The 24,581-nt window shown below is 43.3% G+C and overlaps 3 protein-coding genes across 8 annotated transcripts in view; 1 reads left to right on the forward strand and 2 right to left on the reverse strand.

Annotated features, from left to right (window-relative positions):
• Positions 1–15,517, reverse strand: part of LOC148368316 (uncharacterized) — a 310,091-nt gene extending 294,574 nt beyond the window's left edge. The window contains exons 1-2 of the mRNA XM_088330292.1: positions 15,335–15,517; positions 6,895–7,179 (exon numbers count right to left, since the gene is read on the reverse strand). Coding sequence (XP_088186418.1) covers positions 6,895–7,179; positions 15,335–15,395 — 346 coding nt within the window. The 5' untranslated portion in view covers positions 15,396–15,517. The remainder of the gene's footprint in view (positions 1–6,894; positions 7,180–15,334) is intronic.
• Positions 1–24,581, forward strand: part of LOC148368334 (uncharacterized) — a 113,324-nt gene that overhangs the window by 77,906 nt on the left and 10,837 nt on the right. The window lies entirely within an intron of this gene.
• LOC148368337 (uncharacterized) overlaps positions 1–24,581 on the reverse strand; it is a 51,893-nt gene that overhangs the window by 22,534 nt on the left and 4,778 nt on the right. The window contains exon 3 of one of the 3 annotated variants that reach the window (XM_088330291.1): positions 17,796–20,938. The exons of the other annotated variants lie outside the window; for them this stretch is intronic. Coding sequence (XP_088186417.1) covers positions 18,972–20,938 — 1,967 coding nt within the window. The 3' untranslated portion in view covers positions 17,796–18,971. Of the gene's footprint in view, positions 1–17,795; positions 20,939–24,581 lie in introns of those variants that run through there. 3 annotated transcript variants of the gene reach the window in all.

The raw sequence follows: 24,581 nt of genomic DNA on the forward strand, positions 1-24,581 counted from the left end.
ATTGGATAACAACTCTTTCCCGTCAATCAATTCAACTCATTTCATCCAAAAAGACAAACGCTATCCAGCCTGCAGACTTCTTTTTGGCTCTCGAAGTCATTATTGCTAGACCGGCATTTTCAGAGCGGAGGTTCCATATAGGAACATAGGGGGAATCAAATCACAGAGATAATACAGAGATAAGAGGGCGCAAATCCATGCAAACATTTCTATGTTAATAAGAGAACCTTAAGGTCACATCTCAAGCGGACTGGGAGCCAGTGCAGGTTGGCCAATACTGGAGTAATATGCTCAAACTTTTCGGTCTTAGTCAAGAGCTGCCGCATTCTGAACCAGCTGCAATCTTTTGATGCTAGACTTCGAGAGACCAGACAGCGATACATAACGGTCATCGAGCCGAGAAATCATAAACGCGTGAATCTGATTGAGACAGCATCTGGCAAATCTTCGCAATATTGAGGAGGTGGAAGAAAGCTACTCGAAGTCATATTTTTCACATGTAGCTGAACATCAGATTAGGATCAAATATAGCACCTAGAGTCACTTTTGTCTAGGTTCAGGGTAGTGTTTGAAAACAACTGTCGACAGTGAGCTGGACCAATAATCAACATTTCAGTTTTTTCTGGGTTAAGGCGTAAAAAATGAAGTGACATCCATCTTTGAATCTCAGTAAAGCAAGCCTCCAGATTTCTACAACTTAACTGTCCAGTTGTCTCCAGTGGCACAATCCGTTGAGTGTCATCAGCATAGCAATGGAAACTAATATTATACTTGCGGATAATGTCACCAAGCGGAAGCATAAAAATACTAAAAAGAAAGGGGCCGAGTACAGAGCCCTGTGGAACGTCATAGGGGACATTAGAGTGTTTAGAGGTCAGATTGCCGTCATTAACACATTGCATCCTGTCTGACAGGTAGTACCTAAACCATGAGAGTACAGTTCCTAAAATACCAACGCTTTCCAGACGAACCAACAATATGTTGTGGTCGTCAGTATCAAAAGCAGCGCTGAGATCCAGCAGCAGTAACATTGATGAAGAACAGGAATCTATTGTTAAAAGGAGATCATTGGTTACTTTAGCAAGGGCTGTCTCAGTAGAATGATTTGCCCTAAATGCTGACTGGACAGTTTCAAAGAGGTTTTTTTCTGACATGAAGACATTTAGCTTCTGTGCAACAACCTTTTCAAGTAATTTTGCAAAAAATGGCAGATTTGTCGCTGGCCTATAATTACCCAGGCTTTCCGGGTCAAGGTTATGTCGCTTAAGCGTTTGTTTAATGACGGCAGACTTGAAGGCTACGGGAACAATACCCGAGGATAGCGATATATTAATAATATTTAAAACTGATGGTCCTAAGATCCCAAACAGATCCTTCACCAGCGACGTTGGAAACGGATCAAGCAGGCACGTAGTTTGTTTGGCCCTACTGACCATCTGTGTTAGACTATCAAGGGACAAATCATTGAAAGCGGACAACCGTCGACACCGTCCTTACCTAACACCTCCACATCTTTAAGGTAGGACAAAGTTGAAGGGCTTTCATTTAAGATTTCATTCCTGAAGAGCTGAATCTTTTTATTAAAATACTCCATAAATCATGAGCAAAATTTCGGATTATTCTTATGTATAACAATAATCTTAGACAAAAACGACGCTTTAGCTGAGGCAAGAGCTACTTTATATTTCAGCAAGCTGTAACACCAGGCAAGTCGGAAGACCTCCAGCTTAGTAGTGCGCCATTTTCATTCAAGTTTTCTGCAACCTTGTTTGAGTAACCTGGTTTCTTCAGCAAACCAAGGTGTATTCTTCTTAGGTCGGTATTTATGCCTTAGGGGCGCCACAGAATCAAAAACATTAACCAAAGCAGTATTGAAGTTGTAAGTGAGTCAACAGACCCAGTTTACGAAGGGGAGGCTGCAGTTACCGTAGGTAATAATTCTTTTAAGGCGAATACCGTGTTAGGGCGGATATTGCGACTGCTGAAGCCTAAATTTTCCTTCTCACAATAAACATTAAACAGCACCTCACACTTAACTGTTCATTTTGCCGGCTGTGGTTTTTGGACTGTATACTTTATATTCAGCTTCAATCGCGAGACTCAAAGCCGGGGTTTGGGCTAGTTTTGTGTTGCATGTTTTGATGTGGGCGCGTGCTGTTGATATACAGGTGCGGCCTGTATAAGTACAAAATTGATTTTCCTCCCAAAATGTGGTGGGTGAAGCTTATAATCAGGTGCGCTCTATAGTCCGGAATTTACGGTGTATTATCTCATCTCATCAGCCGTACCGCTTAGCCTCATTTGGGTCGCGGGGGGCTGGAGCCCATCCCAGCCATCTTCGGGCAGTGGGCAGGGGACACCCTGAACTGGTTGCCAGCCAATCGCAGGGCACACGGGGACAGACAACTCATTCGCTCATTCACACCTAGGGACAATTTGGACCGGCCAATTCACCTGAAATGCATGTTTTTGGAATGTGGGAGGAAACCGGAGTGCCCGGAGGAAACCCACACAAGCACGGGGAGAACATACAAACTCCGCACAGAAAGTCTGGAGGTGGATTTGAACCCACGACAGGTTCCCATGACATGAACTGTGCCGCACAAGCGCTAACCACTGCGCCGCCGTGCTGCCCGTTACGGTGTATTATATATATATATTTAAATATATGTATACAATGGAAGCTGGGTTTTCGAACGCCTCTCAGTTCAAACAAATCGGTTCTCGACCAAAAATTTGGAGAAATTCTTGCTCGGCTTTTCGTTCCAAAAATCGGAGTTCCAACGCCGGTACGCTAGTGGCGACTTTGAGCGGCGTACGGGTGTAGATCGTGGAGATTGCCCCCACCCCTCCTGAAGAACTGTTGTCACGGCAACACGCACTCCTCTGCTTTCGTTTTTCAAAAGTGGTGAAGGGAGTGTTGTAAGCCCTAATGATGCCTTGGAAGAAGGTCGGTGCAAGCAGCAAAGTCGCTACAGGTGAAAAAAGAGGAGTAGTGCGTACAACTATTGAAATGAAATGATCTGCATTTCTATATAGCGCTTTTCAAGTCAATGACTTCTCAAAGCGCTTCACATTGTGCTTCATATTTCCCAATAGCGGCCGTGATCTGTGCAGCCATGTAGGGCGCTAATCTGCTTATTGGGGGTATTAGTGGTTCAGTGTCTTACCCGAGGACACTTTGACATGTAACACGGACGAGCCGGGATTCGAACCGGGATCCCTTAATCCTAAAACGATCGCTCTACCTCCTGAGCTACTGCCGCCCCAACTTGATAAATGTAACTTACATAACACATAACATTTTGTGCCCTTTGCAAGTTCTACTAACATTAAATCATCCAAATTGGAACACACAGATATAGAAAGGTTTTTTTCTCGCCTGAATTTTTTTTTACAATCAAATGCCCGCAAATGAGTGTAGCGTGGGTGTCCTAACAGGTGAGACAATAGCTTGAAGCCTTACCTGAGGCGTGTTCAGGAGAGTGATCAGACATGTAGTCTCTTGTTAGTCGCTTGCCGCGCACTGCTGAACAAGTTGTAATCGCTCACTGTGATTGCCTTACTGATCCAAAATGGCCGACGACAGTACAATGGATTTCGTTCTACAGCTTGCTTTGAGCGAGTTGGCTGATATGAGCGACAGTTCGCATATTGACACAGTTAAGGTTATCCTAAACGCAGTGGAAGGGTCATACCTGTCTTGCATTGTTCACAAACATTACCAGGCAATGTAAGACGATATATTACATCGCCAACAGCACTCGTCAGGGTGAGATCCTCCATCTTCTGCACTGTCGACGCCATGTTGGAAATCAAAGTAAGCGGTCTTTCTCCCGTTATTACTCGGGCACACGAGCGCTCAATAATCACTGGCCGTTCAGAAGCTAGCGATAGCTCGCGATAGCAATCACTCACTCTCCTGAACACGCCTCTGGTACCGTGAAAAATTGGATCCCAAACTTCAAAAGACATTTTTCTACGGGTATGTTAGGGTGTTTCCAAAAGTGGCTATCTGGAGAAGACCGTTTTACAGTTCGAAAATCTCTGCAAATGTGTATTTTATTCAGGCCATTTTTTCTCGGACATTGCGAGAGTTTTCAACGCTTAAAATGATCGTCCCACGTCCATGCGTGCGCGTAAAAACAAGGCGTGAATTATATCAATGGTGGCGACACTTATTTCAGGGTTTCATTTAATACAGTCGAAACTTCGACTTTTTTCGAATTTTATTGGCTGGCCAATGTGTCGATTATCATTTGAAGCAGTCACCATTGGCTAGAGTTCTTGGCAGGTAAAGGAGGCGTTGTCGTTTTTAGCAATACGGACCAGGATAGGCTAATGCGGGCTGAGGACCGACAAGCCAAGCCGCGATTGGCTGAAAAGGCAACGATACCTTTCGGCTGTTTTTTTTTTTTTAATCCATTATGGTGTGTTTTGAAGTAAACCTTTTTAGGACGTTACGTACTCTGGTGGAACTTCATGGCTCCAAGAACATGTCCTTGGTGAGCGAGGTCAGATTTAGAGTTTAGGGATGAGTATACTATGAAATCTTGATATTTTGAATGCCAAAGGTTGAAGCATCGGACTAAATTGAACATTATCAGTTTTGATTGTTAAAAGGGGAACAAATTGGGCTACTGAAGATTGTTCTGTATATACATAACAGTTCATATTTCAGTTTAATGTTGTCTTACAATGTGGTCATGGTGATTTCCAGTCTCAACTTCATCTCGGTCCAGGAAAATCCAAGTCCCTTTTCTCTGGTGCTTTTGGTTTCCGACACGAAATTATTCGAAATAGCCTGTGTCTAGCGTTTATCGTGAAGAATGCAACTTTAGACACAATGTATTTTCAACTTTTATCGATCGATTTTGTAGTTTGTTGATATGGATAATGATTGATCGACCCACAAATCATGCAGGCAGTCTGATTTGATTAAATTACGTTTTATTCACAGGACAAAGAAAATGGAATCAAACAAAAGTATAAAGCACATTGTTAACACAAGCACTCAGTATGAGCGAGGAAGGTGGATGAAATGATGCAACAGGTTAAAAGTACCGATCCATGAATCCGGTTTGAAGATAATAGACTCATTTCAATCATCAGGGATTGTTTTCATAGCCTGCCAACATGGGATATTTGCCCAAAACACCAAAGAGGTTGTTGCATGACCATTCTTGTGTAGTTTTGAGAACAACAAAGTCCCCCAGGAAAGGAGTGTGTGAGAAGCAGCACATGGCCAACCAGGAAGATGAAAAAATAAAGGTTCCCATCTCTTTTGGCGGCGGACTTAACGGGTATTGTTCTCATCCGGACGACAGGGACGGAGAGAACCACAAGCTCTCCAAGCTTTGGGGCTCTGGTGAGAACAGGCCCCAACCCTGGGGACCTAGGTCGGCCATTTTATTGTTATAAGAATTATACTTGTTGATAACCGGCAAAATTGTATGCGGGCACAAGAGGATATAGATCATCTATCAAGAGACATGACGCATATGCAAATCATGAATCTTTTGAATCCATATGAAGACTTTGGGGTCACAAATCTTTATGATACAACTGGAGAGTCTGCTCACTTCCTGTGAATGAATGTGGCTTTTTTGACGTGCTGGCAAAAAGAAAAAAAGGTGAGGGCAAATGGTTTTTTGGCAGTTATGTTCCTATAGACGACCTGTATGATACTTAGCCAATTGAATGTTTTTAAGTTACAACAATTTTTTACCACAAACTGAGCAGGCAAAAGTCTTCTCGCCAGTGAGGGTTCTTGTGTGTAATTGTCAACAGGTCAAAGGCTTCTCTCTTCAGTGTGGGTTAATGTGTGTTTTTTTAAGTTCTGACTTGAAATGAATCTTTGACCACAAACTGAGCAAGAAAAAGGCTTCTCGCCGGTGTGGATTCGCTGGTGTATTATTAAGTACCCACTTGAAGTGAATCTTTGACCGCAAACTGAGCAAGAAAAAGGCTTCTCGCCAGTGTGGGTTCTGGTGTGTATTTTTAAGCTCCAATTCTGTGAGAATTTTTGACCACAAACTGAGCAGGCAAAATGCTTTTTGCCAGTGTGGGTTAGTTGGTGTATTTTCAATTGTCCATTTTGGGCGAATTTTTGACCACAAACTGAACAAGAAAAAGGCTTCTCGCCAGTGTGGGTAATTGTGTGTCTTTTTAAGTGCCCTTTTGTAGTGACTCTCCGACCACAAACTGAGCACGAAAAAGGCTTCTCGCCAGTGTGGGTTCTGGAGTGTATTTTTAATTGCCCATTCAGGGTGAATCTTTGTTCGCAAATTGAGCAGGAAAAAGGCTTCTCGCCAGTGTGGGTTAATGTGTGTGTTTTTAAGTTCTGACTTGTAGTGAAAATTTGATCGCAAACTGAGCAAGAAAAAAGCTTCTCCCCAGTGTGGGTTCTGGAATGCATATTTAAGTACCAACTCTGGGCAAATCGTTTACCACAAACTGAGCAGGAAAAAGGCTTTTTGCCAGTGTGGGTTAGTTGGTGTATTTTCAAGTGTTGATTTCTGGTGAATTTTCGACCGCAAACTGAACAAGAAAAAGGCTTCTCGCCAGTGTGGATAATTGTGTGTCTTTTTAAGTGCCCTTTTGTAGTAAATCTTTGACCACAAACTGAGCAGGAAAAAGGCTTCTCGCCAGTGTGGGTTCTGGAGTGTATTTTTAAGTACCCACTCTGGGCAAATTGTTTATCGCAAACTGAACAAGAAAAAGGCTTCTCGCCAGTGTGGGTTCTAGTGTGTATCTTTAAGTGCCCATTATGGGTGAATCTTTGACCGCAAATTGAGCAAGAAAAAGGCTTCTCACCAGCATGGAATTTCATATACAACTTCATATAATACTTGCTTCGAAACGTTTTCACGCACTGGGAACATGTGTTACCACCTTCAGCGTTTGCGGAGCAGGACGTGTCGTCCTCATCCGTTTCCACGTGTTGACGGGAGCTGATGCTTAGAAGCTCCTGCCGACCTTTATCTTCAGGTTGACCTTGATCTTCGACGGTTGAACGGACCCCGGTCACTCGCAAGACTGGAACATCGTCCTCCCCCTCAACAGGCTCCCCATCTTCTGTCTCTTGCTTCACGTGATAGGGCTTCAGATCTTCCTCAATTTTAACGTCAGACAACTCTGGTTCCGGCCGCGCAGTAGCAAGATATTCTTGGCTGACGTCTGCAAGACACAAGTTACATTTATTTCTATTGCCCTCAACTCGTTCAGAAGCATTGTCCCCGAGTGCCAAAACGTAAAAAAATTCTAAAGGCTTAGGCGCGGCTGATCAGTAAGTATTAGGCCTCTGGGAATGAAATGCTCGTTTTAAGGGGATAAAAAGGGGCCAGAGGAACTTCCGACGGCGCTATGAGGTAAACAGCAGGAACGAAAGTCGCTCGGGCAAAAATCACCACAGACAAATGTAATACATACTAGGAGAAAGACAGAAAGGCTACAATTTGTGACTCATATCAAAGAAAAACACTTCAACAAAACACGGTCAAGGAGGGGAGACTTGTTGAGGAAACGGGCGCTAAGGAGAAAAAGGCCGAGGGAGCAGAAGGAATGTCATCGGTCGACGAGGGACGCGACTCGGCCATCCTCCGCGAAATTCCTAAATGAAGGCGAGAACATACCGAAGCAGCCGGCGGGAACAAGATTGCCGTGGCAAGACTAGAAAAAGAAGAACTTCTGGAGCGCACTTTGTCGCTGGAGCGGACGCTGGAAGGCATGGAGGAGCTAAATGCTAACACGGAGGAGCCAACGACGAGACCAGAGGAATCCATAGCCTTCCTGCTCCGCCAAAACGCCAAACTTGGAGTCAACACTTGGCATACGTAAGAAATGATTCGCCCCATTTCAAAACAGGAAATACCAGATACAATAAATAACTTCAAAATAAATAAATCACCAGGAGGGAATGGATTCCCGGAGGTGTTCTCCAAAAGCTTTAAGGAAGAATTAACAGCGGTACTGCATAAAGTATTTAACTATGCGCTAACAAAAGGAGATCCCCCCCAAAATCGGAAGCCATCGTAACAGTTTTGCACAAAGAAGGAAAAGACCCAATATCGTGTGAAAGCTAGAGACCAGTTACTTTACTTTCTAACCATCTGAAAATTCTTACAAGCATACTGGCAAAAAGAAGGCAGAAAATCGGGATTAATGAAAATGGATCAAACGGGGTTTATTCCGGGAAGACGGGGCGCAAACAATATCAGCAGGATACTAAACATAATTACGAGCACAAAATGAAATCGTTGGAACAACTCCAACAAGAATTTGACCTGCCTAAAAATGATTTTTACAATTATTTGCAACTAAGGCACTACCTCCAGAAACATGATGAATGGGTGAAAATATGTAAGGAGCCGACTCAAGTGGAGGAATTATTAATAATTGACTGGTGAAGAGGGCACAGCAGCGCCTGTACTTCCTGTTGAGGATGAAGAGAGCCCACCTGCCCTCACCCACCCTCATCACATTCTACAGGGGCACCAGAGAGAGTATCCTGACCAGCTGTATCTCTGTGTGGTGTGGAGGCCGCAGTGCCTCCGACTGGGGTAGTGTGAAGAGGATGACCAGGACAGCAGAGAAAATCATGGGGACTTCTCTCCCCTCCATTCAGGACATTGGCCAGAAGCGCTGCCTATCCCGAGCCAAGAACATCATTAGGGACCCCTCTCTCCCCCATTGTGGACTGTTCACTCTGCTAGCCTCTGGGAAGAGGTACTGCAGTGTGCGGTGCAAGACCAGCAGGTTCTGCAATAGTTTTTTTCCCCCTGGCCATTAGCCTGTTAAAGAGTCAATCACACACATAGTAAGTCTACACTGCTGGCAGTTCTTTATACCTAGCCACTCCTTTGCACATCTGTTCTCCTCTTCACTATCGTATTACAGTGTTATTGTTACTGTTTACCTGACTTGTTTACCTGACTGCCCATTTTGCACATCTGGTGAGCTGCTCCTCTTGCACTCTTTGCAATACTGTATAATACTATACATAGCCATAATTATCTCGTATATTATTAGTACTTCAGTACTCCAACTCAATACAACATTTTATTTATATTTATATCTGTACATTCGAAGAAACCGTGCGGGTAGAATGTATCGACATTTCCTTCTGTATACACTAGAATAACAGTAAAGTAGATCTGAATCATATTCAAAAGGACAATCAATAAAGGGGGTTCTATCAAAACTATATCAAGCCCTGAGAATGGATCTCAGTCACGATGACATGGCGGTTAAGGAAAAACGGGAACGAAAAACTAATGCGGTGATAAAAGACGACCAACGGGAAAAAAGATTGAAAGAGGGACACAAAATAACCAACAGCCTGACATGGAGGGAGTTTGAATGGAAAGTCAAAATGCCATTCTTCTATTCACCCTCTATCACTTCAAAATAGAAAAATACCGCCAATCTATGTTGGCGTAACTGTGGGGGGTGGGGGGGTCGGAGACTTTTACGCATATTTTCTGGATTTGCCCTTTAATATGACATTTCTGGAGACAGAAATCAAATGAAGTATTGGTTGGGAGTTGCGGGTGGACCCAATGGCTTACGTAGTAGGAATATTGCCAGAAGAATTATTGTCTATCTATCTAGCTTGGTCACATCCCTCAAGAGGGGTGATCGACAGCAAGACAAACACATAAAATAACAAAGAAAAAAAAGGAAAATAAATAACAAAAAAATGTTTTGGACCATGGCCAACCCAATCGCCCAAACACCCAAACAAGTTAGGCACATCGGCACCTAAGTCGGTCACGCTATCGTCCCCCCGGATGAAACGGGACACCAGAAAGCGGCCGTGTCACTCGGGTCAGGGCGACACAACAGCAGGGCCCAACAGCTTTCGCTGGTTTACCCCCGCCGCATCATACGGGTGCCCAGCCCATCCTCCGTGTTTGTGTACTGGCAGTTGAGTGGCCTTTTCATGCTAGTTTTTGTGTTTTGTCAATCATACATCATTGTTAGATGGTGTCCAAAGGGCTCTAGTCATAGTAACGTTCACTTTTGGAGCTTAGCTTCCTTAACGTACCTGAATATAACTAAGATAACACATGTTGGCAATGTTATGCTGAATGATTCAAGGTCAATTTTAACGGAGAGGCACTCCCAGTAGTCTACAGATGGTAAGGTGTAACCTTAGGGTTAAGAGATAGGGTTTGAGTTCCATATTAGGGTTCTAAACTGAACGTAGGGTTGAGAGCTCGGGTTACAAATGAAACACGGTTAGGAATAGGGTTACAAGCTAGGGTTTGGGCTGCAAGGTTTTAATCGATTTCAGGGCTCCAAAATACGGTCGGAGATGGAGTTGGGGTTTGAAACTAAGGTTAAGGTTTTTGTTCTGTAGATCGGCGCGGGAATTGTTGTCTGGTCAACAGAAATACATACTAAAGGTTATGCTTCTGCTAGCAAAGAAAATGATGACAGTGTCCTGCCTGAAACCACAATCCCCTGACATAAAACAATGGAGAGACAAATGAAAGCGATTGTAGATAATGGAAAAAAATCACTGAAGACTGAACTTTTGTCATGATTGCCCCAGACTTCTGCACAAGATGTTAAGTATGGCAGAACTAGAGAACAATATCATAAATACAATGCATGATAGTTTAAAACGAATTCGGCTTCATCAATAACTGAGATGCTTTTAGATACCTTCGTTTGTATGTGTCTGATGTGTGTTTTCCAGCTTCATTTCTTGTCCATTATCACCCCTAAACCTTTCTGATTTCTATTGCAACACCATCCATTTTGACTTCTAAATCTTGATTTGCCTTGCGATTAACAAAGAATATGACTTTGGTTTTATTTCAATTTAAAGATCACTTATTTTTATCCATCCATACTTTTATGTTAGTGACTTCATGATCATTGCAAGTTATCAAATCAATATAATTATCATTGGAATAGAAAATGTTAGTGTCCTCTGCAAATATTATTCGTCTCTATACTTTTGAAACATGAAAAATATCAATAAGATTTAAATGAAATAACTTTGGACCCAGGATAGAACCCTGTGGTACTCCACAACTGATATCCAAGTATTCAGGTGACAACTCTCCCATTTTTAAATATTGCTTCTTCCCCACCAAATCACTTGGAATCCATTGCACGGACACGCCCCTGATGCCATATCTATCTTTAGTTTTTTTTAAAAGAAAACAATAGCTTATTGTGTGTAGACATCTGGTGGAAGTCTTGAGCCAACCATCACGAGTTGTTTAGAGCGATGCCATCTTTCTTCCCGTTTTGACAACTACACTATGGATTACTTCTATCCTATGGACATGGGTTTTAAGGCACAAGAATTGCGTGTATTTCAACTCCTTGTTCTGAGGAATTCTCGTGCTGGCGTGATGAAGGGGCCCATGGTGGAAGAAGAGCCGAAGCTAGCGAAGCGGCTAGCGGCGTTATAAGTCTTCGGTACCATCCGAAATCATGGTAAGTGCGAACTCACGACCAAATAAGATCATCGAGTGCTTTTTGAAAACATCGAAGCGTACAGGGACCGAGTTGCTGTGTTTTGCGGAAACGTGGCTCACGTTTAGCATTCCGGACGCTAACGTGTAGCCATCCGAAGCTACCCGGAGCAATCCGGCTTCAACGCCGCTAAACAGACACACGAAAGCCGGGGGAATCGGAGAGGAGGCGGACTTGCTAACACGAGGTGCTGTATCCCTGGATTTACACAAAGAAAAGTTTTCCATCTGCCGCAGGAATGTCGAACTTTTGGACTGGCGTGACGTCATCCGCTCCGCTACAAGCACCCTCGGGCATCATGTTAATCTGTTAATAAACAACGGGGTAGACTGCTGGAAGTGTGAATTTCCCTACGGGGATGAATATTGTATCTATTTATCTATCTATCATAAGGAGCCCTCCCTTTTTGCAATATCTCCTCTCTGCGTATTTTTTGGGGCCACGCCCAACAACCTTCCCTCCAAAATAAGGAGGTTGCGGGAAGTAAAACCACCAATCTGCTCTGTTCAACACAATTTGGAGTATCTTGTAAACAGTTCCTGGACACTCTGGTTCCTGCCACGCAGTAGGAAGATGGTCTTCACCGATGTCTGAAAAACACAAGTCAAATGGCATTTTTTTGTGACGCCTTCAACTGAAAGAAACTCACAAAAGGAATGCGCAGAACACCATTGTAACATCAACCTGATCTGAAAGCTACAAGAGGGCAAGGAAAAACTCAAAAAAAAAGACCAGGATGCGGAAAATGAAGAAACTTTGGGAAGGAAACGCACATGAATTATACAGGAAGTCATGGAAACAAGGTTCATACATGGTTTTCATGGCCAATTACGAGCACTTTTCAAGCACTTCCAAAGCCTTATTTATTTCCTCTCCAGTACCTCCAAAGGGAAATAAAATCTAGGGCCATCAGAGGAAACTTTTCTTGGTGTCGTCTTTGATGATTAAAATAAAGTCGCTATCTTGCTCCTGGCGCATGCTTTGTGCTATTTTGGGACGTTCCCATCTACGATCTACGATCTTTGTGTGTGAAAGGGCTGTTATAACAGCGCCACCTACTGGTATGGGGTAAAGTTTGGGCTTCTGATTTTGTGATTGGAAGGCGGGAGTTAGTTGGAAGTCTACAGTGCGCCGCTAACGGTAACCCACGATCTTTCGGTGCTCCAAAAAAAGTTAATTGTAAAGATTAAAACAACAACTGACAAATCTCTCTACATGCACGGTAATGTGATTGAAGTTGTCAGGCTGTTTGGATTTATTCTTGTTTTGTTTCTGTCGCCTTTTCTGTTAGTTTTACAGGACGTTGCATGTTGTGCTAAAATGCTAATTCCTCTTATAGTGATGAAAGCCAGCAATGGTAGGAAACCATGTGTTGTGTGTGAGTCATTCATTGCAGATAAATTGTACCCGATTTACACTCATTATTGTCAAATATGTTGAAGTCATTGTAAACATTTAAAAGCCACAATACGATCGCTTGTTAAAGTATCTTGTTTAAATGGATGTAAAAATGTAATGTGGTGGTTGATATTCTAAAATCTATTTTAGGTCAACTGAAAAGAAAACTATTTGATATGTTTAGGGAAGTCTACAGCGTGTTGCTAACGATGTTGAGAACTCGCGGAGGTGCTAACCACGTGTTGTGTGTGACTCATTTTATTTCCAACAACTGTATTAAAAGCCTCATCATGCAGTCCAGCCCGAATGGGGATCTTAAGGGCCGGTCACACAGACATTTGCGGCTGAATCACGGCCAGAAATTTCTGCCTTTGAGGCGGATGCTATTGGACGTATTGAACTCGCCATTAATACGAGATACAGCTGTGCTCAACTCGAGTTCGTGAATTCGCACGCGGGTGGCAGCGCGAAATATTTTTGCCCTGCTCAATTTTTCGGAGCGCGGGTACACAGCATTTTACGAGCGTATTGAGGTTAACCACGGCCAGAAATTTCTGGTCGTGAAGCAGATGCCGCTGGGGCGCTGTCGGACGTTTTGAGCCCGCCATATAGACGAGATCGAGCAGTGCTTTACTCGCGGTCGCAAATTTTCACGTGGTTGGCCGCGTTCAAAACTTTTGAGCACGTGTTTAAAACGCGTGCCGCACACGTGGTCAACACGAGGAAATGACCCGGAAATGACGCGGAACGACGTGCTCTGGCTGCGGCCAGGGCGTGCTTACACATGGGTAGGACGGGAAATTTCAGCGGGTAATCGTGCGTGGAGTATGGTAATAGCATGTTCTGCGCCTGTATCGCGGTGTTATTACGTGAAATTAGCGTGTTAAGCGTGTGACAGTCAAACGCTTTTCTCCGCGTATATACAGCACGATTTGCCGAGCACCCGTCAGTTGTGCTCGTGACGTCAAAGGGGTGAACATGGATCCCCGTCAGCGTAGTTTCTCTTCATTTCGAATAAATCATTCGGTGCATCCGTAATGGTCACAGCAAGGCTTTGATGCTGGAACCTTAACTTGACCTTTTGGCTGAGAATAAGAATCCCGGCTACTAAGCTTTGTAGCGTATTATGAACTGATCGATAATGAATAATGAGTAAAGCAGAAAAACCAATAATCCTTAGCCCCACCACCACCACCCACCCCCGTCAGCGTAGTAACCTCGTCTCAATCCATTTTTATATCTTAACATTTCTTTAAAAGATAATAAAATAAAAATGATGCCACAGCTTGAAATCTTGTTCCTCACGGGACTGCGATTTGTGCGATTATGATATTCTACAGCCTGGTTCCGAGATTAGCTTTCCCTCGCTACTACAACCACATTTACCTCGTCTAATCTCACATTTAGGGAATGTAATGGCGAATATATAACCAAATCCACTTCGTCTTGCATTTGATGGATATGTAATACAGATTAAACCATTCCGTCTTTGTTTTTGTTGTGAACGTAATTTAACGGTAGATCCTCCCCCCCTCGCCTGAACGCGCATTCTGCTGCGCTTTCAACAAAAGCGATCGCATTTTATATAACACGCTATAAAGCGAGCTAATTATAACAATTGGGAGATCCTAGTCTATATAACACGTTTATTTAAACAATAAAGTGCGATCGTATTTTACAAAATGCGTTTGTTAACATGGATGAAGAAGTCACGCAGGGGGGTGGGGCGGTGTGGGTGTTGCGTAGGAGTCGGATTTGGGCACAACACCGGTTCAGCAGTTTTTATACACGTGGTATAAACACAGAAGTGACGCGCAAATGACGCGACGAGAGGAAGCGGAACAGTCGCCGGCGTCTTTTTTCCGGCCACCCCACAGGTCAAAAGCGGGTTAGCCAATTTTGCGCATTTTCCATTGCGGGTAAACACGGGCGAAAAAAAATCCCAAAATTTTAGCCGTCATTCAGCCGCAAATGTCTGTGTGACCGGCCCCTTAGGTTGGACGGCTACACCGCGGTTACAAATTATACATATGTAGCGAGCACAGACGGGAGTCGTAGGCGGAGTGTCAAACAAATGCGCCAACTGACGCTGCTTTAATCACATGTCAACTTGCGAGAACCAAAACAAATACACCAGAGTGGCTAGAACCGGTCGAATAAAGAGTCCCCCTAGGAACTCGCTAACTAAACAATAGTTCCGTGGGTGAATTATGTACAACCCACTACACATACATATATAAAGTTTGGAGACGACTTCATACCAGTTGCTGCTAAACTTCATTTTATTTCCTGCACTTTTAGTATTTGCTCGAGGTGAAAAACGAGCCGTTTACTGTAAAAGGCGGGAAAAGGTTTTATTTGAATGAAAAAACACTATTCTTTCTTTTGCAAAATTTTGGAAAGCATTGTTATTGTGGCAGAAGCAAAAAAAAAGTCCAACCTTCCCCGAGCTGCTTGGAAAAAGCGTCCTCTCGCCGCGGTCCTTCCTCACTGGAGCGCATTTTATCCGTCTTTCAACGAAAAAAACTCCAACTCGGGATTAAAAAGGACCACAAAGTGATACTTGTGTCGAGTTGGCGTCGTTTGAAGTCTCGACATTCTATTGTTCGGCAGCCATGACACCTTCTCCTTCGAAACCCCGCCGCAATGGATTGTGGGTACATATAGCATGGATCACGTGCTGCGTTCACGAAAATGGGTGTTTCGGGAAATCCTACCAGATACGACCGAAAAGCGTGTTAAGAATTTAGGAAGTCGGGGCTTTTTAACCCTCAACCGGGGAAATATAATCAGAAAGACACTCGAGGTGTGAGGTCCTGGTTGAAAAGTTGGGATACATAGCCTTTCTCCTGGTTAGAGGTTTGGAAAACTCAGTTGTCGTCTTTTCGGGAACACAGCAACAGAAAACACATAGAAGACGAGATCGGTCGGCGACAAAATAACTCGATTCGTCCGGTGAACAACTTTGTTAAGGCAACATTTGTAAAAAAGGAAATTATAAAAAAAGGTAAAAAGAAAAAAAGCAGTAACGGGTGTATTCATAAGTTTTGTTCTGTTGAAATTCCTGCTGAAATATTTTTGTCTAGTGTGTTTAAGTGTCCTGCAATGACGAGTCCAACAGTGCCACCTGCTGGTGGAACCGATTGATTTCATTGATTTTTTTTTGTTGAATTTTCACAAAATCCGTGTTTTTGTTGCATTACTGTTAAAAATGTTGGTACCGCCTTCATTTGTTAAGCAGGGTTGGGGAGGGTTACTTGAACTGGATTACTTTCAATGACTTTTGGATGACTCCAATAGCTAATATGCTCATAAAAGACAAAAGAAACGCAATAGGAATCAAATGACTCCATTTTGTGCAGGTTTGGGGAGTAACAGAATCCACGGAACGGCAAAAATGATGTTTGGATTTATTTTCACTTTGTTTCTGTCGCATTTGATGTTCGTTTTGCCGGAGATCAAAGCAGGGGGAGAAAGCTTACCACGTAGTGTGAGTCATCATTTGATTCCTATTGAGTTACTTTTGTCTTTTATTAGCATATCTGGTTTTGGAGTCATCCAAAAGTCATTGAAAGTCATCCAGTTCAAGTAACCCTGCTGTTAAGACATGTGCTGTGCGGCCGCCTTTTTGGTTTGCCGTATGTGACGACCCTCTTTCACGCACGACACAAGGTTTCACAATCACTCGGTTTATTGCCTGCATTCAGTCAACAAAACAATACAAAAGTCAGGGGCATCTGTTCACGACTGCAATTATCTCCAGCGCTTACAAATTGACTGAAGCTACGGCAAGCAGACAACATGTGAGCACATTAATAATGAAACTTCGATAATAACAATGAACATAACTTTCCCACGTACCTGCATTCAGTAAACAAAACAATACAAAAGTGAGGGGTCTCTGTTCACGACTGCAATTATCTCCAGCGCGTACAAATTGACTGAAGCTACGGCAAGCGCTGAAGCCCATAAACTGCCAAACAAAAAAGACAGTCACAGATGCCCATGACTTAACAACTAAAGGAACTACCGGATTATTAACAGTAATACGACAAAAACACAGATTTTGTGAGAATTCCAAAAAGCATTCAAAGCAATCAAATTTCAACTCTGTTACATCTACCTTCGGTTCTAAAACACGGTGCTGAAGGTAAGCTGTGCCCAATGTCAGTTGGATAAAAAAAATGCATATTTTGCGAGATATAGGAGCTGCTTTCACAAACTATCTTTGTATATAAATGTATATAAGTTGTGCTAAATGAAGTATATATAATAAAAACACTCATTAAAAGTAAAGTAATGCAGCTTGTAACGATGATGCAACGTGTTTCGATGCAACCACGCCACGAGGTGCGGCATGTTGAGCGATGTCCCGTTTTTGTCGGCAATCTCCAGCGCGCTGCCAACGATGTTGAAAACAGGCGGAGGTGCTGAACACATGGTGCGCGTATGTTGTGTCGCTCATTGCAACAACTGGAATAAAAGCCTCATGTTCATGTTCCTTATGTTCATATGGCTTTTCTGTGTCAACTTTATTTTGGTCCATGATAATCCAAGTCCCTTTTCTGTTTTATCTTGACTTAACACAGAGTTAAGTTTCGATTCTGGCAAAAGTAACGTGATTTCAGACTCTTTCATGGTCATAATAACAACCCATTACCACATGGCTTTCAATTATATTTATTTGGTTCAAAATCTAAGTTGGTGGTTACCAATTCGGTCAATAGGCGGTGCTCTCGGTTTCCGACACGAATTCGTTTGAAATAGCCCGCGTCTAGCATTTATCATGAGAGATGCAACTTAAAATACAACTTTAAAAGATCGATTTTGGAGTTATTTGATATGGATAGTGATCAGTTCAGAAGAAAAAGAACATCGACCCAAAAATAATGCAGGCAGTCTGATTTGATTAAACTACGTTTTATTCACAGGACAAAGAAAATTGAATCAAACGAAAGAATAAAGCACATTGTTGACACAAGCACTCAGGGTTGGAAGGTGGAAGAAATGATGCAACAGGTTAACAGTAATGATCAATGCACCCGGTTCTAAGATAATAAACCCGTTTCAATAATCAGGGACTGTTTTCATAGCGTGCCAACTTGGGATATTTGCTCAAACCACCAAAGAGGTTGTTGCAATAGCCCTTTTTTGTGTACTTTTGAGAACAAAAGTCCCCTAAAGGGAGGAGTGTGTGAGAAGCAGCACATGAACAACCAGAAAGATGAAGAAATAAAGCTTCCTATGTCTTTTGGCGGCGGACATCACAGGGATTGTTCTCATCCGGACGACAGGGACGGAGAGAACCACAAGCTCTCCAAGCTCTGGGGCTCTGGTGAGAACAGGCCCCAACCATGGGGACCTAGGTCGGCCATTTTATTGTTATAATAATTATAATTATTGATAAAAGGCAAAATTTTATGGGGACAAGAGATAAAATAGATCATCTATCAAGAGACATGAAGCATATGCAAATCATGAATCTTTTGAATCCATATGAAGACTTTGGGGTCACAAATCTTTATGATACAACTGGAGAGTGTGCTCACTTCTTGTGAATGAATGAATGTGGCTTTTTTTTGATGTGGTAGCAGTCAGTGGTTGAAAAAAGGGGAGGGAAATTGTTTTTTTTTTTTTTTAAATCTCCCACTTTCAGTAAATGTTTGACCACAAACCAAGCAGGCAAAAGTCTTTGCACCGGGTCTTGTGTGTAATTTCTAGTGTCCAATAATAGACTGAAAAATAGTCAGTGTAATATAGTGTAATAACCTGGGAAGCCCTTTGAGACTCTTGTGATTAAGGGCTATACAAATAAAAATGACTTGACAATATAATTTGTTTTTCACCACAATGTCAACAGGTCAAATCAAAGGCTTCTCGCCAGCGTGCGTTAATATGTGTCTTTTTAAGTTCTGACTTGACTTGACAATATAGATATTTTTTTTCACCACAATATCAACAGGTCAAAGGAGATGAGTTTCTTTATTGTGTAGGACAACCTAAAACAAGCAGTAGAAAACAAAATAACTTATCTACAGGTGTAATTCCCTGTTTATGCCTTTTGGGAGACTTTTTGGCTATTTTTCAGTGTGGGTTAATGTGTGTCTTTTTAAGTTCTGACTTGAAGTGAATCTTTGACCGCAAACTGAGCAAGGAAAAGGCTTCTCCCCAGTGTGGGTTCGCTGGTGTATTTTTAAGTACCCACTTGAAGTGAATCTTTGACCGCAAACTGAGCAAGAAAAAGGCTTCTCGCCGGTGTGGGTTCGCTGGTGTATTTTTAAGTACCCACTTGAAGTGAATCTTTGACCGCAAACTGAGCAAGAAAAAGGCTTCTCGCCAGTGTGCGTTCTAGTGTGTATTTGTAAGTCCCCACGCTGGTTGAATCCTTTTCCACAAACCGGACAGGAAAAAGGCTTCTTGCCAGCGTGGATTAGTTGGTGTGATTTCAATTGTCCATTTTGGGTGAATCTTTTATCACAAACCGAGCATGAAAAAGGCTTCTCGCCAGTGTGGTTTTTTTGGTGTAACTTCAAGCTTCCTTTATGGGAGAATCTTTTATTGCAAATTGAGCAGGAAAAAGGCTTTTCGCCAGTGTGGATTCGTATGTGTTGTATGAGGACCCAACGCATGATAAATCCTCTACCACAAACTGAGCAAGAGAAAGGCTTTTCGCCTGTGTGGGATCTAATGTGTTTCTTTAAGCTTCCACTTTTAGTGAATCTTTGACTGCAAACTGAGCAGGAAAAAGGCTTAACACCAGTGTGGGTTCTAATATGATTTGTTAAACTCCCATTTTCTGTGTATCTTTTACCACAAATTAAGCATTCGAAAGGCTTCTCTCCAGTGTGGGTTCTAATATGTCGCTTTAAGTTTCCACTCACGGTAAAAGTCTGACCGCAAACTGAGCAGGCGAAAGGCTTCTCGCCTGTGTGGGTTAATTGGTGTAATTTTAAGCTCTCATTCCGTGTGAATGTCCGGCCGCACACTGAACAAGAAAAAAGCTTCTCGCCAGTGTGGGTTCTGGTGTGTATTTTTAAGTGCCCACTGTTAGTGAATATTTGACCGCAGATTGAGCAAGAAAAAGGATTCTCACCACCGTGTATTAGTTGGTGTGATTTCAAGTTTCCATTTCGGGTGAATTGTTGACCGCAAACTGAACAAGAAAAAGGCTTCTCGCCAGTGTGGGTTCTGGTGTGTCTTTTTAAGTGCCCACTTAAAGTGAATCGTTGACCGCAGATTGAGCAAGAAAAAGGCTTCTCACCATCGTGTATTAGTTGGTGTGATTTCAAGTGTCCATTACGGGTGAATTTTCGACCGCAAACTGAACAAGAAAAAGGCTTCTCGCCAGTGTGGGTTCGAGTGTGTATTTTTAAGTTCCCATTCTGTAAGAATTTCTTACCACAAATTGAGCAGGCGAAAGGCCTCTCACCAGTGTGTTTTTTTTGGTGTAATTTCAAGTGTCCATTTCGGGTGAATTTTTGACCACAAACTGAGCAAGAAAAAGGCTTCTCCCCAGTGTGGGTTAATGTGTGTCTTTTTAAGTTCCCACTGTTAGTGAATCTTTTATCACAAACTGAGCAGGAAAAAGGCTTTTCGCCAGTGTGGGTTAATGTGTGTATTTTTAATTTCTCATTTTTAGTGAATTTTTGACCGCAGGTTGAGCAGGCAAAAGGCTTCTCCCCAGCATGGAATTTTATATGCAACTTCATATAATACTTGTTTCGAAACGTTTTCCCGCACTGAGAACATGTGTTACCACCTTCAGCGTTTGCGGAGCGGGACGTGTCGTCATCTTCCGTTTCCACATGTTGACGGGAGCTGATGCTTCCAAGCTCCTGCCGACCGTTATCTTCAGGTTGACCTTGATCTTTGGCGGTTGAACGGACCCCGGTCACTCGCAAGACTGAATAATCGTCCTCCTCCTCAACAGGCTCCCCATCTTCTGTCTCCTGCTTAACGTGACAAGGCTTCAGATCCTCCTCAATTTTATTGGCAGGCAACTCTGGTTCCTGCCGCGCAATAGCAAGATATTCTCGGCCGACGTCTGCAAGACACAAGTCACGTTTATCTGTATTGCCCTCAACTCCTTCAGTTTTCAGAAGCATTGTCCCCGAGTGCCAAAACGTAAAAAAAAATTCTAAAGGCTTAGGCGCTGCTGAACAGTGAGTATTAGGTCTCTGGGAATGAAATGACCACTAGGTGGTAGGAGTGGCTTTGTTCAGATTGTTTGCTGCGTCCCATTCTTCCCACTTTCCCTCGCTATTTTTCCTCGTCACTTGCTTTTGCGCGTGCATGTGCAAGTGTAACGTGTCCCAATACTCTTAAGTCCGAGGGAGAAGTCCCCTCCGACCCCCAAAAGAACCACTTCGGATGGAAGGAGGTCAGGAGCTGACTTGGAACAAAGTAACTTCCCAGAAGACGAATTCTCAATATCAACAAACATGGCTGGAAAGGAACCGCACAAATGTAAGTCCTTTTTCACAACTATGCATGTTTTTGAAACAAAATACATCGAGATGTCTTCGACATAAACGCAACGGAAAACCTTATTGTTGCCTCAAAAGATGAACATTGCCAAATGGCTTCTTTACACAAATCGACCAAAAAAGCCACAAACGACTCTTGGCACTCCAAACCGCTGAGTACCTTAATTTGTTCGGAAGATCACGGTTTAGCCCTGTTTTTATCTTAAAGGAGTCGTGCCTTCACATCCACACGGATAAAACGCCGGTCGGTGAAGCGGCATAGTCACGATAACGTTGCGGATATATGTAATTGCTCGTGTTCTTTACAATATGATGCTAACACGTGAGACCGAATCGATTCTTGACGCGGAGGGGAGGTCGGCATTCTGTACCTTTTAAATTCTATTCTATCGACTCTAAATTCTAAAGCATATGTGACGCTGGCCAATAGAAGGCTCTGACAGCCACGTCAGGTTTGTGCTTGTCGATTCAGTATGAAATCGTTATGCGGAAGACATCAGATCATTTCCTGTCTCGCGTCGAGTCGCGTCGGCCAGTTAGTGGGCAACTTGTGTCGAATGCGGTCATGCGGGCTAATGTTTCAGAGACTGTGGAGCAAACCAAAGCCCTGATCACATTCAGGGCAGAAAATGATGAGCAGTTCACAGAGAAAATGTTCACCACAAAACAACTGTGAGAGTGAGGAGGCTAACCTGCAGGTCCGCAATCTTATTGTGACAATGCATTGACCCACCCTTATGTCGAAGGACAGCTGTCGAAGCGATCGGCCGGGAGGTGAGCAACACGAGACATTTATCTATCTACCTTGGTCATATCCCTCAAGAGGCCGACAGCAAGACAAACACATACAATAACACAAATTTAAAAGGGGAAAAAATGGCAAAAAAAACTCACACAAAGAATTTTGGACCATGACCGACCCGGCACCCAGGTTGGTCATGCTTTCGTCTCTCCAGATCAAACGGGACACGACAAAGCGGCCACGTCTCTTCAGAGCACCCAAAACCTTGGCTTCCCCGATTGACTCCGTGCGATACCTCGCACTCCCTTCCACCAACTGCAGCCGCATCACAACCCAAGTACCTGAAGCTTTCCACTTCTTCCAGCTCCTGTCCATACGACCTTATTTCTAACGCCATGCCCACTCCATCACGTGAAGACTTGATCCACCTTACTCTTCCCGACTTTGACGCATCACTTACGCTTATCACATACTCTTGCAAACTTCCCAACCTTCTCAATGATTCCTCAGAACCAGCCACGAGCGCTGTGTCATCTGCAAACAGCATCTGACTTACCTGCTGCCACACCGTTATCCATCATCTTTACACCTCTGCCAAATACTCTCGCATTCACCTCTCTAACCACGCCATCCATGTACACATTAAACAGCCATGGTGACATCACATACCCCTGTCTCACACCAGTCAACACAGGGAACCACTCACTTGTCTCACTCCCTACTCTTACACATGCTCTGCTGTTCATATAAAACTCTTCAATGCTTCCAACAACTTTCCACCAACTCCATACATTACCATCATTTCCCATAACGCCTCTCCGTCAACTCTGTCCTACGCCTTTTCCAAGTCCATGAAAGCCAAATAAACATTCTTACCTTTTGCAAAATATCTCTCACACTCCCGTCGTACTGCAAACACCTGATCCACATGCTCCTCCATCACCACCTCATTCGTTCTTTCTCTCGCTCTCTTAATCAAGACTCTTCCATACAGCTTACCCGGCACAGACAACAAACAGATACCACTCGAATTGCAACATTCATACTTATCACCTTTGCCCTTATAAAATGGCACCACACATGCACTACACCAATCAACAGGAACCACACCACTTAAAAAGCATATATTCAACAAGCCTACCGACCAGTCAATCATGTCCGTGCCACCTTTCTTCAAGCATTCAGCAGTACAGCCATCCAACCCAGGTGCCTTCCCCCCCTTTCATTTCTTTCACTGCCTCTTGCACCTCCCATGTTTCCACAGGCTTCACATTTCTATCACCCAACACGGGCATTCTCTCCATACCGTCGATCGCCTGGACTCTCACTTCTCTCCCGTCCTCCACTCCTCAAAATACTCATCCCGTCCTGACTGCCAACCAGCAATCTACCATCCTTATCTTTCACTTTCTCTTCCTTTCCACACTCATCGTTTCTTACTCTTTTCACTTCTTTCCGGAACACTTTTCTCCTTTGCTCAAAGTTCACTCCTATCTTTCGACACCATTCATCATTTGCTTTCCTTTTCGACTTTTACCAACCTTTTCTTCACTTCACGGCACTCTTATCTTGCAGCCACTCCTCAAAGGTACGTCTCTTCTATGTCACAGGCCCTGATACCTCATCATTCCACCATTCACTTCCTTTCCTAACACCTCGAACAACTTTTCTCATTCCGCACACTTCTTTTGCACTAATCAACACTGCTTCTTTAAATCACTTCCATTCCATTTCCACATTCTCCACTTCCCTTCTACTACTCCGTTCATGTGTTTGGGTGCTACAGGGAAGGTTTGGTAACGATATGTCAGCTTAAGGGTCAGGTGGACTGTTCTTGTTTTACTTTTCATCGTGTCAGACTTTAAAGACCCCTACTATACCTGGTAAAATGGCATTAAGATACTAATAACGAGGCTGTCATTTACTCACTGGAGGGTTCTCAGGGCCAAGTGGGAGGAATGGGATCGGACATTTGTTTCCTTAATCCGCCGTATTATTCTGTATGGTAGTGTGTCGGCGCAAACCTATACGTCAAGTACACGCAGTGTGACATGATACAAGTACGGAGTGTTAACGCTTCAAAGCGTCTGAAAAATTAAATAAGACTATCCTCTCTGTATAGTATGGTACTACGACAATAGATGTACTGCACCCCTTAATGAAGAAGTACAATTTAATGATCAAGCATTCAGGTTAAGAATTAATCAAGAAATCATGATGAACTCAAGACACTTGATTCCTGAAGAGTCAAAGACCTTAAGACCCATGAGCTCACTCGTGCATCGTTCCACAAAAGGTTTGAACCCGACAGGCCGAAAACCTGCACCGTTGCGTTTGGCGGGTCACGTCGCCGTACGGATCGGATTTCGCTTCATCGTGCAGCCCTACTTACCGCCGTCACTCGGTATAAACCCTAAATACCGGATTTTCGCGCCCATAAAAGTCTCCGATTTTCTTCA

This window comes from Urocampus carinirostris, chromosome 3, assembly GCF_059441175.1.
Source record: "Urocampus carinirostris isolate Australia breed hairy pipefish chromosome 3, RoL_Ucar_1.0, whole genome shotgun sequence".
Classification (NCBI taxonomy): domain Eukaryota; kingdom Metazoa; phylum Chordata; class Actinopteri; order Syngnathiformes; family Syngnathidae; genus Urocampus; species Urocampus carinirostris.